General features: G+C 41.3%; 1 protein-coding gene across 2 annotated transcripts; it reads left to right on the forward strand.

The window, feature by feature from the left end:
* LOC116335909 (nephronectin-like) lies at positions 1–12064 on the forward strand. Of its 2 annotated transcripts, XM_031759690.2 has the most exons (13): positions 3–656; positions 1489–1589; positions 2083–2175; positions 3883–4002; positions 4242–4361; positions 4444–4578; positions 5530–5604; positions 7127–7657; positions 9892–9975; positions 10140–10238; positions 10379–10565; positions 10637–10721; positions 10884–12064. In XM_031759690.2, exons 1-13 carry the CDS (start codon positions 589–591, stop codon positions 10968–10970), a joined length of 1785 nt encoding a protein of 594 aa, XP_031615550.2. In that variant the 5' UTR covers positions 3–588; the 3' UTR covers positions 10971–12064. The 2 variants fall into 2 exon arrangements, 1 of the variants encoding a protein (XP_031615550.2); XR_005609864.1 differs by lacking the exons at positions 10637–10721; positions 10884–12064 and having other exon boundaries at positions 1–656; positions 10142–10238; positions 10379–10519.
* The last annotated feature ends 2002 nt before the right edge of the window (positions 12065–14066 follow it).

A 14066-nucleotide genomic window follows, 5' to 3' on the forward strand; every position in this document is an offset into this window, starting at 1 on the left:
GGTGCAAGATGTTCATGAAAACGGACGTGAATGATTAACCCCACGCGCCTACGGTCCATCTGTGTTTATGCACCAACAGAGCTCGCGCGCGTGGGGGGTTAAAGAAACAAATCCGTCTTCGTGTTAACCACTCTAAACTTCCTGCTCGCGCGCTGTCTGAATGTCTGTCGGGTTGTTCCGCGGCACGCGACTCCACACAGTCCAATTCAAGCGCGCGAGGACACGCTCCCAGCTCTCTTTCTCTTGCGCGTGGCTCGCGCGCAGGGCAGTGAGAAGCGCAATGATTTAGCAGCTTTTATTTCATTTTTCTCACATTTAGCATCGCAGCGGTGTGATGCTACGTGTCGTTTTTGATCTGTTTTTATGTTTTACTCACTGACGAGGATTCAGCGGCTTTTTGCACTTTTGATGAGCCGTTTTCTTAACCAACTGCATGTTTGCAGTTTTGAATGTCTCGTTTTTTGTATTTTACGCACTGTGTAAGTTTGCACAGGTACCGGTTCCCTGCCGAAGTCCGAGATATTTGGAGCGAGCTGCTTAACTAACCCGGGCCGTGCTAGTGTTAGTGTCCCGGGTTAAAACCGCAGGATGTTGACCATAGTTCTCCTGTCTTGCTTCTGTTTGTGGACATGGGGCGAGCGCTTGGACCACGACAGGTCAGGAATTTGTTTTTCTTTTTATCTGGTTAAGCTTTTTTAAGGTAATTTCTTTGAAAACATGTTTTAAAAACAAATGTAAACAGACGATTCTAAATAATCTTGCTCACAATGATACATTTCAGTTGCCTGGTGCTTTTCAGTGGCAGCAACAGTAACGCACACCTGTGCAAAACACGAGCGTCTCCTTCCTAACAGCTCTGCATGGTCTTGTTTCTAATTAAATGTTGTGGCTCAGAAGCAGTGCTGAAGAAAAGGCAAATAAGTCAAACACTTTAAAGTCTGTGTAATTAAAGAACATTTTAACTAAAAGACAGCAACTAAAACCGTGAATTCATTTCTAAGGGGAGAGACCTGAGAAGAAAGGAAGAAGAAAAACCAGGGTTAAAAAATAACTAGCAAGGAATGATGATGGGAACACTGAGGAGGACATGATGAAGAGGGGAAAGTATGTGGAGGGAGTGGAAAAAAAGCACGCACAGCACCCTCCCCTCCTCTCTGGCTGATATATTTCATGTTCAGACAGGCACCAGGAAACAGGAGATGTCAGTAACACACACACACACACACACACACTCTCCAGCCGGTCTCAACTAGTACAGGCGACATAAAAAAGTCGTGGAGCCACAGAGTGTTTTTTTAAAGCCTCAAGTCATATTTCTCCCTCAGATTGTTTCTGTCTTTTCTTGTTGTCCTAACAGTTGATTGGATTTTTGTTCATCCACAAGGTCACATGACCCCGTGCAGGCAGCAACACCCCCCCCCACAACGCCCCAAACCTAACGACATGATATGATCCTCAAACATGCTGTGTGTTCATGTATGTTTGCAGCTGGGCAGACCAGGCCACGCTGTCCCGTGGACTCTGTCGCTATGGAAACAGCGTGGAGTGCTGCTGGGGCTGGAAACAGTTGGACTGGGGGCGATGTGAACGTAAGGACACACATTTATACTTCCTTTCAGTGAAGTCAGTGTAAAATCCTCCCTAACCAACTGATCAGCTAGTTGACTTTCCTTTAAACCTACTTAATGTGACTGCTGACAGCTGTTAAAGACACAGACTGTATATAGAAGACTGCAGTAGACACGGTGATGTGACGAGCAAAACCAGCATGTTGGTTAGGGAAATTTTACATTTGTTTCTATGGGGGATCACAGTCAGACTGGTGATGGAAACCAGTCGACAAATAAACTGGACTATGTTGACTGATGGTTCTTTGTTAAACCAGCAGCTGCTTGGAAGGAAGGAAATCAGCGTTAAGTGTGTTTTTGTGAATCTGTTCAGGGTTTAAACACTGAAGGAACAGCTGCAGAGACCGGAGTGTGTTATTTCATTTAGGACTGAAAACTGATCTGCAGCCAGTCAGCCTGACATATGTTTGTACATGATTCAGTGTATGTTAACACCCTCTGTGTGTGTGTGCAGCTCACTGCCAGCAGGGCTGTAAACATGGAGAGTGTGTGAGACCAGACCAGTGCAAATGTCACCCAGGATACACGGGAAAGGCATGCAACCAAGGTATGTCTTTTTACTCAGCACAGAGTACACCAGGCTCAGACGCACCCATTCAAACTGCACCAACTTCTCTATTTTTATGCATTTGTAATTACATGGAGGGGTTACATGTAGATATGAGTGATGCACAGATGCTGTGTTGCTGTTAATAAGGAATATCACATTTTTTTAAACTTTTTTTTTTCTTTAACTGGCCATGCCATACCAAGGCAGAGATAGATACTGTGGTGCTTTGGATCATGGCCTGTTTCTCTCCTCCATCATTCTGATAAAAATGTCTCATCTTACCTTCTTGTTTTTGAATTTAACCAGTGTTTTGCACCTTGTTGTGAACCCTTTGCCTTTAGTCATTCATTCATGTTTGTTTGGTGGTTGCCTTCCAAGGAGTTGATGTCAGTCATCTGGGTAAAAATGGCTGTGATTCCTGAGCACTTTTGTTAAACCCATTTGAATTAAAGCCGGGAGTCTGTACTTCAGTCACATCTTGCTAGTGTGATTTTTGCTAGTGTGTGGTAGTGTACAGAAGAAGAAAGTATAAAAGCTGTGTCTTTGTCCAACAAATTGGACCTAACTGTATGTTAATATTCATGCATGTTAAAACTTAGACTGTGGATCTGCTTCTAAATTAACCTCAGTGCATGAGCAGTGCAGCAGTGAACCTCACAGGTGTGTTTCTAAATTAAGATAAAACTGCCTTTTAATAACCTGACAGAATAGGAGATTGCTCATAAAGTTAGCTCACAAAGTGAGAACTCTTCAGCACATCTGCAGGGAGCTGGTCCAGATGTGGACTCCTGGTTTAACAGAGATCAGATTGCCCATCATGCCTCTGAGGAACAAAACAGATGCATTCCTGTCATGTTTGTTTGACCTGCAAGGGCGTGTTTTACCTGAAGACCCCCAAAACACACAAACACACTCTAACTACTGTTTCTAATCTGAGGCCTACTCCACCCACACACACAGTGTTAATGTCCTGATTAGAGGCTTCATTATGACTCATATCCTGACCATAAAACAGCATCTGGAGACCCCCCCAGAGACACTCTGTCATACAGCGTGTGTGTTTGGACTTCAGTCTTTGAGAGGACACTCACTGAGAGACCTCAAAAAGCCCTTTGAAGCCACGACGACCGTCCTGCTTATGATGGCTTCAGTGAGTTTATCTACACTCAGATGTTTTTCCAACACTTCAGAGCACACCACTCTGTCTTCCTTTTATTTAGATAACTTAACCCTTTAACACACAAAATTGCAAATTACAAAATAATTCTCTTCTTTCAGGAACCATTTCAGTTTTCTCTCCAGCCCAAAATGTGAAATGCACATGGCAAAATCTATTTGGAGCTGATTTTCCTCTGTGCTGCCACGATAAATCAGCTGTCAGCATAAAGCTCGTCTTCTCTCCTTTCCAAAGATGATTCAAGTTTGTCTGTAGCACAAATGGAAATTTAAAGAGCACTTGTAAAATGGCCCTGCTACTGGGCCTGTGGTAATAAAGGGTTAAACCAGGTGTTTACCTGAGGAGTGGGTGATTTGTTCCACCTGGAATGCACTTTTTGTCTCAGAGCAAGAGGTGTTTTCACAAACACACACTTATTTAAAACGCTCAGGGCTTAAGGTTGAAGGTTAATCCCGCAGGCTGACAAGATGAGTGAAAACAGGGAGGAGTTTTATGTTTAATACCCCCTCTGTGTGTGTGAGTTTCAGATCTGAACGAGTGTGGCGTGAAGCCTCGGCCCTGCAAACACCGCTGCATGAACACGCCAGGCAGCTACAAGTGTTACTGTGTGGACGGGTACGCGCTGCAGCCAGACGGCAGCTGCAGGAGTGAGTTACTCATCGACCGTTCAATTCCCTTTCACAGACGTATTTATGCACGTGTTCAGTGTGAGCTATAAGCTAAAACACAGTGCAGTCACCAGCTTTATGAGGTCTACTTGTTTTTCTTGTGCAGAGTGTTTTATGAGTTGTCTCTTAATAAAGACAAACGTTATAATCCTTTTTGTCCTGTTTATTTTTCTCTGTGAGTCATACTTTGATTTTTTTCGGTGTCTGTACACTTGCAGATGCCCAAACCTGTTACCATGCCAACTGTCAGTATGGCTGTGAGATGATCAAAGGGGCAGTGCGATGCACCTGTCCATCGCCAGGGTTACGCCTGGGTCCAGACAGACGCACCTGCATCGGTAAGTTAGCTTGCTTTTTTAAATTCCTGGATGAAAAAGTGCAGGATCATCTTTCGTCCTCCACCTTTTTCTTTCTGTTTAGACATCGACGAGTGTCTCTTGGGCGGAGGCGTGTGTCCTCGTCACAGAAAGTGTGTGAACACTTTTGGGAGCTTCATCTGTAAATGTCACCTGGGCTTCAGACTCGTGTACATCAACGGGCGGTACACCTGTATTGGTGAGGCTAAAACCCTGGAGATTAAAGTAAAATAAAATAAAATATGATTTTACAGAGCTTTCATTTCTTCTTATACATAAATATGTCTTAACTATTCACAAAACTCCCTTCTAAGTCACTGTAGCTGTACATAGACTGTATATAAAAGATGAATAAAGCCACTGTGAAGTCAGAAGCCTCCTCTTTATCATTTTAGCCACTGCCCTGCTGTTTTAATTAATTAATTAATTAATTAATTTTTTGGGGGGAACTGACCATATTTGGACAAGAAGGTGAAGTTTTAACTTATCAGTCAATGCTAGCGTATGTGGTTTGCAAGCAGCATCACAAGACTGTATGGGTGCATCACACCTATCTAACTATCTAACCCATAGTTAGATAGGTTGACTACAATTAACTTCACAGCAGCTGTATTAGCGTTCAGACAATTACATGTAAAATGTTCCGATATGCTAACAGCATAATATCACAAACATGCCACAGGTCCAGTTCAGGGGCTCTAGTTACCTGAGGTGGAGCCTAGGACAGCTAACAGCTACATCTGCCTGTTTCGAATGATCTATAAAGACCAAAATGGTTTTTGTTTTTTGTAGCAGGCTGTAAACATGTTTAGTCTGCTGTGAAGTTTGGACAGTTTAACATCTGAGTCTGTGGGGACTGACTGAGTTTGGGGGGCCCTCAAGTGGACATTAGAGGGACTGCAGTCTATCAATTCCATGCTGGCTTTATTTTTTAGTTCTGGAGGTTGCTGCTTGTTTTAATGGAATATTTTATCTGCTGTTTTAGCCATAAAAATATGCTTTGTTAGCTGAATACATTTTTTCAGACTGATTTCTGGTGTTGTAAATAACTTATTCTTCAGATTTAATCAGAATGAAGTTTAATTTGTTAGAAATTAAAAGAAAAAAGGAAAAGAAGGCGCTTCTTCATCGTTTCTCTCTTTGTTACCAGATAAGGACACTCGTCCGTTCTGCTCTCTGAATCCATCGTCTCCAAAGTGCAGGTGTAAAGACGGCAGCTGCAAAGGTAAAAACAGCTCTTTGTCATAAACACCTGTCCGTCTCTTAAAAGGTTAGGTTAGGGTTTATTCTTTAGACTTTTCTTGTTGTTTCAAATAAAAAGAGAAATCTGTCGAGTACATCTGAAGTTGTATGCTGCATTTCACACAATCATATAATCAGCACGGTAAAATAAAATGATGGAAAAAAGTTTAGATCTGTTGATTCAGTAGTTTCTTAGACCTTCCTTCAGTCTCTGTCTTCTGACTCTTTTATTGCTACTCAGGACAGATGAGAGGCAGGTGTTGGTGAACTGCAGGCACCAGTCAGACACATTTCAGTGATAAAATCTGCTTCAAAGTCTGAGCTGAACTTCAGCTTCGCTTCTGTAAATTTCCCCACCAAAAACACAAAACTTTTAAAAAGGTGTTGAGCATATAATTAGCTCCACTTTGGGCTGAAACAACATAATGAACACTGGCTTTGTCATATCTTCACACACTGCTTCTGGTTTGGATTTAAATAAATAATGACACAGTGCAATATGTCATGGGAATTTTTTCCTTTGAGGTTGGATTTCATAATCTTTTACAGTATTATGTTTTAATTAGTGCTGTCAAAACTAACGCGTTAACGCAAATTAATCCGCCATCACGGTCAACGCGATTAAAATTTTTAACGTAATTAACGCATCTGGAGCACAGAATGACTCAAAATCCCTGAAATGTTTCAGTCAACACATTTCGCGCAGTTTGTCCAAGTAGAGTTACCTTTGCACATTCGCAAATAGGCAGTTGATCTGGTAATAACGGGCAGTTGAACCAATCAACTCAATATGGAAGATGATAAACGCACATTTCTCAATGGGAAATTTGAGTATTAAAAAATAACAAGATGGAACAGTTGACTGACATAAAGCATTATGCACATTGTGCAAGAAGGAATTTTCTTTTCACCGAAGCACTTGCAGCTTAAAATATCACATTGACGCGAAGCATACATTAGTCTGGGATGCTGCTAGGACTTTGGCTAATGCGTCACCCAGCTTGCGACAAACCACTCATGGAGCATCGGGGACTCAGTAAGTTTACCTCGGACATATTGACTGACACAATTGCCAAGTGGATTGCAACAAACTGCAGACCTATTAATATCAATGAGAACATGCTCTTTACATAGCTTTGGTTCCTCGTCTCAAGGACTTGAAGTGTCTCCCCAAGAGTGACAGAGAGAGAGAGTGGATAAATGTTTACAGAGTTTTTTGTTAACATGAACGTTCAAGCTGTTCAATAAACATGTTAAGTGCGTTTATCTTCCCTTTTTCTTGAGTCTGTTTGCTCATGCAAAATGAAATGCGATTAATATAGAATAAAAATGAATGATATTTAATTGTGGCTAATCAAAATTAATCCACAGTAACCCTGTGATGAATCTGATTCAATATTTTAGTTGTTTGACAACAGTAATATATATTATATATTAGTGTATACTTACCTATAGGTTTTTCTCTGAGGCAGCAGTAAAGTTCACTTTCTTTGTTTTACTCACAGCCATCCCCAAAGTGACGGTAGAACCGCAGAGACCAAGAACTACAACTCCCATGACCTCCACCATCATCACTACCGCTACATCTCCTCCGACCACCACAACAAGCCGGCCCACCACTACTCCCATCCCAACAACCCCCCTGTCTACATCCACTGATGTTATGACCACCACTCCAACACCTACAACTGATACCACTGCTACACCAGTTACTGCCACTACTGTGACAACAACACTGGCTGCTACTACTACTACTACTACTACAACTGAAATGGATACAACAACTCCCACAACGCCTCCTCCGTCCACCACTTCTGCTATTACTACTCCTAGTACAACAAAATATGTTACTACCATCACTGCAAGTTCAACTTCACCCACCACTCTGCTAACTACAACCCAGACGACACCTTCTTCTCCTCCTCCTCCAACAACAACAATCACTACAGTGTTGCCGACCACCTCGCTGCAAACCACCACGGTGAACAACAAGATCAACAAAGACGTGACACAAAAGCAGCGAGGAGACGTGCACAGTAAGGACACACAAACACAGCACACATCCACGGACCTGCTGAGTATGAGCTCGCCCAATCACACTGTTGCTAGCTTAATTAATTGGGAAGAAGTCGCTCTTGTTGCTGTGTGTTTCATTATGGCCAGGTACAAAGTTAATGTTATAAAATGTTTGCTGTGAAATGTTAGCTTCATGTATCAAATACTTTTGTAGATTGTTTTTAAGCCAGTTCATCAACTTTCAGGACATTTTTTCAAACACTGAAATCATCAGTTTCTCAAAAACTATTAAAGATTAAAATCTGAACTTTTCACTCACCCCAACGCAAAAGTGACTCAGTGTCTGTAATTTCGGAGAGATGCATAAAAAAAGGTCTGAATATTGACCAGTAAAAATAGAAAAAGAAAAAATAAAGTCCAACACTCGTGTGAATTCTAATATTAAGGCAGAAAGAAAAAGAAAACACGTTGAATTAATTGGTGTGTTGATGAATTTCACAGTAATATCAATTGAAACACTTAGAATACTTTTTAACATGAAATACTTGATTACAAAAATAAAGAAATTTCTATTTTCGTTTGACTTTAATGCTCGATTGAGCATTGGGCGATCGTGGAGTTGGGAGTTCGCCTTGTAATCGGAAGGTTGCCGGTTCGAGCCCCGGCTCGGACAGTTTCAGTCGTTGTGTCCTTGGGCAAGACACTTCACCCGTTGCCTACTGGTGGTGGTCAGAGGGCCCGGTGGCGCCAGTGTCCGGCAGCCTCGCCTCTGTCAGTGCGCCCCAGGGTGGCTGTGGCTACAATGTAGCTTGCCATCACCAGTGTGTGAATGGGTGGATGACTGGATGTAGTGTAAAGTGCTATACAAATACAGGCCATTTACCATTTGAGAAAATGTAACAAAATAAAAAATATAAAAAACAGTCAAAAACAAAAGAAGGTCACGTAGAACAGCGGTCCCCAACCCCCGGGCCTCCGACCGGTACCGGTCCGTGAGTGGTTTGGTACCAGGCCGCGAGAGTTGAGGCTCAGGTGTGAAATGTATGGTTTTCAGGGTTTTTATCGGTTTTCAGCGTTATTTTGTTATCGTTTTTATCATTAACTCGGTTTTCCTGGGTCTTTTCACGTGTGTTATGAATAAATCTTCTTTTTTTTGGTACCGGTACTAGTTTTATTTTGTTGTATTTATCCGCGACACCTTAAAGGCCGGTCCGTGAAAATATTGTCGGGCATAAACCGGTCCGTGAGGCAAAAAAGGTTGGGGACCGCTGACGTAGAAGATACGATAGCGTTGAAGCTAACCTTCATGTTTTAGTGTGTTTGGTCTACTTAAAGTTTTATAAAGCTTCACACTGCCAGTTAGAGCTTCAGCAGCTCCACCCAGACCATGGTGGATGTGAAGCCTCCTCTCAAAACGCAAAAATTAGCTACCTAATATGAGAAACAAAAAATTTAAATTAAGAAGATCCAGACTATAATCAAGGGAAATAATCTGGCAGTAAGATAATTACACCTGGTAAGATTTCTTAAAAGAAGAAAATTTTTTTTTAAACATGTGAGGAATATCTTAAAAGAAGTGTTGAAACACTCATTCCCAAAAAATTCAAAACTAGCCTGTCAATGCTTCTTTCTCATTTTGAGAGAAAATATCTTGAAAAAAGACGATTCTTCTAAGACAGACGGTGAAGTCGAACCCAGGATGGTGTTGCTGTGAGGCAGTAGTGCTAATCACTGCTCCAGTATTCTTACCTGTGAGTTAAAGTTTGAACAAAAAAAGTCTATGTTTGTAAATCATTACTGGGAGGTCTTGAAGCAAGATTTTTATCTCATTACGTTGTTACTAAGCCAAAATAATTCAAAGAAGTGAATTAGTTTGACGTCTTCCAGTGAAAAATTCATGAAAATAAACAAAGATAGAAAAATGAAACCCGTTTTTGCATGCTAATCTAGACAATTAAAAAAATTTAGGATATGTAACAAAGTAAAAACTGCAAACTTTGCACTTCAGTCTGGTTTTCACATGCTTGTATACAAAGCCTGTGTGTCGGTTGAAGAGGAGTAACATTGATTTTTCTCTTTTAAAAATTTCAGTAATTACTTAATATATGCGCTGGTGTGTTTGCTTTTGTTGGTTTATAGACTGAATGTCTTTGATGGGCGGTCAGAAGCATTTTAAATACTGAATATCAGCATGAACCAAATAATACATTTCGGATAAACTGATCGTTTACTTATTTGTGTGTGTGCGCTGCAGTCCCTCGACATCCCGGTCACAACCATGTGTGGGAGTTTGACATCGAGCTGGGAAACATCGCGGAAGATGCCAGAGACGATCCTGGTAAGCACCGGTTACACTGCGTGATAAAGGAGGTTAATATTCATATTTTTAACAAAGCAGACACATCTCATTTCCCTGTTTAAAAGAGGAGATTACAGGGTCATATCAAACTTCCCCCAGCTGGTGACTTTAGTAGCGTTCCTGTTTCCCTTCTTTGATCGTAGAGGTCGGGGAGCTCTGTTGCAGCTTCAGTCACAGACTCTGTGACTGGATGTCTGACAGTGAGGGAGATCTACACTGGGAGACAGTTCACAGTCCTGCAGGTAACACAGACATACACACACACACACATACACATGTTTTCATGTCTCAGTAAGGATGTCTGATTGACATGATGCGTTCCCAGTGAAAAGTAGAATTAGTTTCAATTCAGTTTCTGCTCTGATGATCGTATGTGTCTCAGGTGGGTGGTACCTATCTGTCCCCGAGCTGAAGGCGGGACAGACAAGCATCCGTGGTGCTCGACTGGCCATCCAGGTAGTCCCTTCCTGGAGCCATGGTGACCTGTGTCTCTCCTTCTCCCATTGGTTGACGGGGCATCACGTGGGCGTGCTGCAGCTGTTCGTCAGGAAAAAGGGACGAGACCAAAGGTACTCGAGTCAAGTGCCACGACTGTTAACTCCTGCTGGAGTCGCCTCAGTAACGCTTTTTGCTGCTGCAGGTATGGCCCCGCCCTCTGGAGTAGGACAGGTGGGCACGGTTGGAGACACACGCATGTTAACTTGACAACACAATCTCTGGACAGGGTGAGGCAGACGCACATGACCCAAAGTTGTTGCTGAGCTGAGTTTGTGAAGCTGATGATGATGGGTGTGTGTGTGTGTGTGTGTGTGTGTGTGTGTGTGTGTGTGTGTGTGTGTGTGTGTGTGTGTGTGTGTGTGTGTGTGTGTGTGTGTGTGTGTGTGCAGTTGCTGCTGAAGGCCGAGCGGAGGATTGGACGAAGAGGACAGATCGCTGTTGACGATGTCACTTTGAGACGGGGGCCGTGTCGATGACATCAAATATAGACCTTCAGGTCACATGATTTAAAGGACAAATGTTGCTGCAATCCCAGCATCAGGATTTCTGTCCCATCAGAGGAAGAGGAAGTTATGTGGGTTTGTGGTGAAGCCACAGCAGCAGTGCTTCAGTTTAAATTTTGGCGGATTGATGTGTTTGTGCTGCGTGACAGTAGAAGTTCCTGTTTATGAGCCGGACTGAAGATTGTCGGCAGGTTTGGAAACACTCAGAATTCATTTTGGAAAGGTTTCAGATTTACTGTAACTGTTTACTTTATATGTTAATGAGTGCAAAGATTTCTTATCATTTCTTATCATTTATAATCAATGTAATAAAAGTAACATATGTTTACAAAGTTTTACAATTTCACAACCCCTCTTAGTTTTTTCTGGTCAGTGGCTGTGTTTATTAGTGGCTTTTAAAAAAAATTATAGCTGATAGCGTAAACCAAACAGTAAGTTTGTGGTTGACCAGTGAATGTGTCATAAGGAGAAAGCTTCTTCAGAAGTCGGGAACAGTCCACATACAGATGACAGACATTTTTTTTCATTCAGAGGTTAAAGCCCCACCCAGGTAATCCTACAGATTGGTTGCCAGGCATTAGCAACCAGTGGTTGTGTGTTCCCAACTGTGTATATACCCCAGCTGTTTGGTAGCAGATCCCCGCGGTTGCTTGCAGTTTGTCTGTTCACAACTTCCAGCAACCACTCATCAACCGTGCACATTTTCCCATAGCAACCGGCTGTTGCTGAGGGGGTGTCGCCCAGTCTCTGGACCTGTGTCAGTGAGTTTAATCTGAACTGATCACCTATGGAAATGTTTCTTAAAGTCTCTGGTTATGTATTTTTTTTCATTGCTGCAGGGAAATTTAAACTAAATGTAGACAAACTGGTTGCTTCAACATGTTGATGAGCATTTAAAAAAATAAAATAAAAAGAGATAACTTGTTCAGGCATTCAGGTTTTTAATAAAACACTGATTTGTACAAGAATTTCGATTCATAGAAATACTGCAGTGAGAGTGTAATAAATATTTAGGTCCATATTTTTTTTATTTCACTGTAATGCTGTAATAAACTTTATCGATCATATAAATCATGAGTAAGAAATCATTCTAAATCTTCTGTGTTGGGAGACAGATGTAATTTCACATGCAGGAAGAGAGGAAGAGGGGGGCAGAGATTTGCCTGGTGAGCATCTGCTTCAGAGGGCGCACACAAAGAGATGGGCGGAGCAGCCAGAAAGCTGATTGCTACTTTCCTGTTAGATCAGCAGATCTATTGGTTTATAGACACGTGACTGTGGAGAGTGAAACCTGTCATTAATCTCTGAGTCTATATATTTAAAGACGGTAACACCGCAATTACCAAAGTAAACCAACTCCACTCTACAGCCAAGCTGCGTCATATTGTCTGTCAGAACAACAACATGAAAGTCATTACACTGAATCTATATATGCATTAAGTTAGAGAGTCTCTTTTCACAGATCCATGCATTTAACTCGGCAGTTTTCAGGGAAATGTGCTGTTTCACTGCAAAATGTCCTGCAAGCCAGTTTATCAGTACATCTTCTTCACCGTTATCTAACAATAAAAATAAAGTATTGTTTAAAATAGTAAATCAAGAAGGCTTAGAGTTACATCTGATGCCAGATACAATAGTTAACTGCAGTAGAGTCACGTGTAGGATGGATGCAATTAGGCAGTGGAGAAAGCTTTATGGGTCAAAATAGTGAAATACAAGAAGAGAGATTGTTCTCACTTTGGTACAATATGTATATCTATATTTAGATTTCACTGGACAAACACTGTTTGAGTGCTTGCCCTCACAGAACACCACTGAGTTGAAGCTATATGTTTTATCTCATCTCTTTCTCTATTTCTAATATGGATTGTTGCTTATTGTCTTGTAATCTCTCTTCATATATAAAAGGGACTTATTGTGGTTTAATATTTCAACTCTGGTTTAGAGTTATGCTGAGTACAAAGTACTTATTGGTAGCCCACAAAATGTTACTCAACAGAAGAAAAAACAGGTCATTGCCTTTTTCTTTCTGATTTAACAGGTGTTAAATAGATGAAGCCTGCATAAACATGCACTGTTCTCAGTGTATATAGAGCCCCGTGTCATTCAGAGAACCACTGTAGTTAATGGAGTTCGGGCTGAATAGTTTCTTAGTGAGACAGTGGAAATAACAAAAAATACTTGAAGCTTCGTTTTTACCCTCACCTTTTATTTTATTTTTGGTCTTTCATGCAAACAGTAAGACAGAATAAGAAAAAAGAACAGAGCAATAACTCTTGAATGATCACTTGAAGGCAAAATTCAAAACTCAACCCATACATAATCAAATTAAAACAAAAGCAGCTAGAAAACAAGGAGTAAGATGATAAATGATACTACACTCCTTTTAATGACTCACCCTGGTAAAGAATCAATTTCCATTTATCTATATGTGACTTTATGGCCCCAAACTATTTGTTTCTCAAACTCTCCTCTCATCATTTCATTTCGTTTTCCTCTCAAATGGATACTTTCACATCTTTATGAGTAAAACATCTTTACCTAAAACAACTTGAGAAGAAAGAATGCTACTATATTTCTTGTGAGACCTGTTACCAAAGATGTGTTTATATTCAGAAGGGCACAAGTCCAACAAGTCGTTAGTCTCAATTCTAATCCAACATTTGACACCCTACTGGTCCCCAGAGGTTGTAGAATGCAACCAGCTTTGCTTGGAGACATTTGAGGAATATATCAATTTGTTCAAATAAATAAAAAAAACCTGACACACTTCCCTTCACCAAGTTAATAATAAAATATAGTAAATTCTCTGATGGCTGCATCAGAGAGCAACTTCGGGTTAGTATTTTGACTGGAGCAGCCAGGGTTCAAACAAACAACCTTCTGGTTAGTAGATGACCTCCTCTATCTCGTCAGCTACTGCCACCCATAAGGAACAGAATCATTATCTCTCTGTTTGGTCCTGTCCTTACAATACTTCCAACAAAACTGCTGCCTTTTCCAGCTGTGCAGTGATCACAACACCATAGCAGCCAGAACAGAGCTCGATCTTTCATACAACCAGCATCC

Source organism: Oreochromis aureus, linkage group 3, assembly GCF_013358895.1.
Source record: "Oreochromis aureus strain Israel breed Guangdong linkage group 3, ZZ_aureus, whole genome shotgun sequence".
Taxonomy (NCBI): domain Eukaryota; kingdom Metazoa; phylum Chordata; class Actinopteri; order Cichliformes; family Cichlidae; genus Oreochromis; species Oreochromis aureus.

What these genes read in the sequence shown, in the direction of transcription:
- LOC116335909 (XM_031759690.2), top strand. Translation starts at nt 589, where the DNA reads ATGTTGACCATAGTTCTCCTGTCTTGCTTCTGTTTGTGGACATGGGGC. An exon ending in GCCAGACGGCAGCTGCAGGA is followed by an intron (nt 4,003 to 4,241) that starts GTGAGTTACTCA and finishes GTACACTTGCAG; the next exon opens with ATGCCCAAACCTGTTACCAT. An exon ending in CAACACAATCTCTGGACAGG is followed by an intron (nt 10,722 to 10,883) that starts GTGAGGCAGACG and finishes GTGTGTGTGCAG; the next exon opens with TTGCTGCTGAAGGCCGAGCG.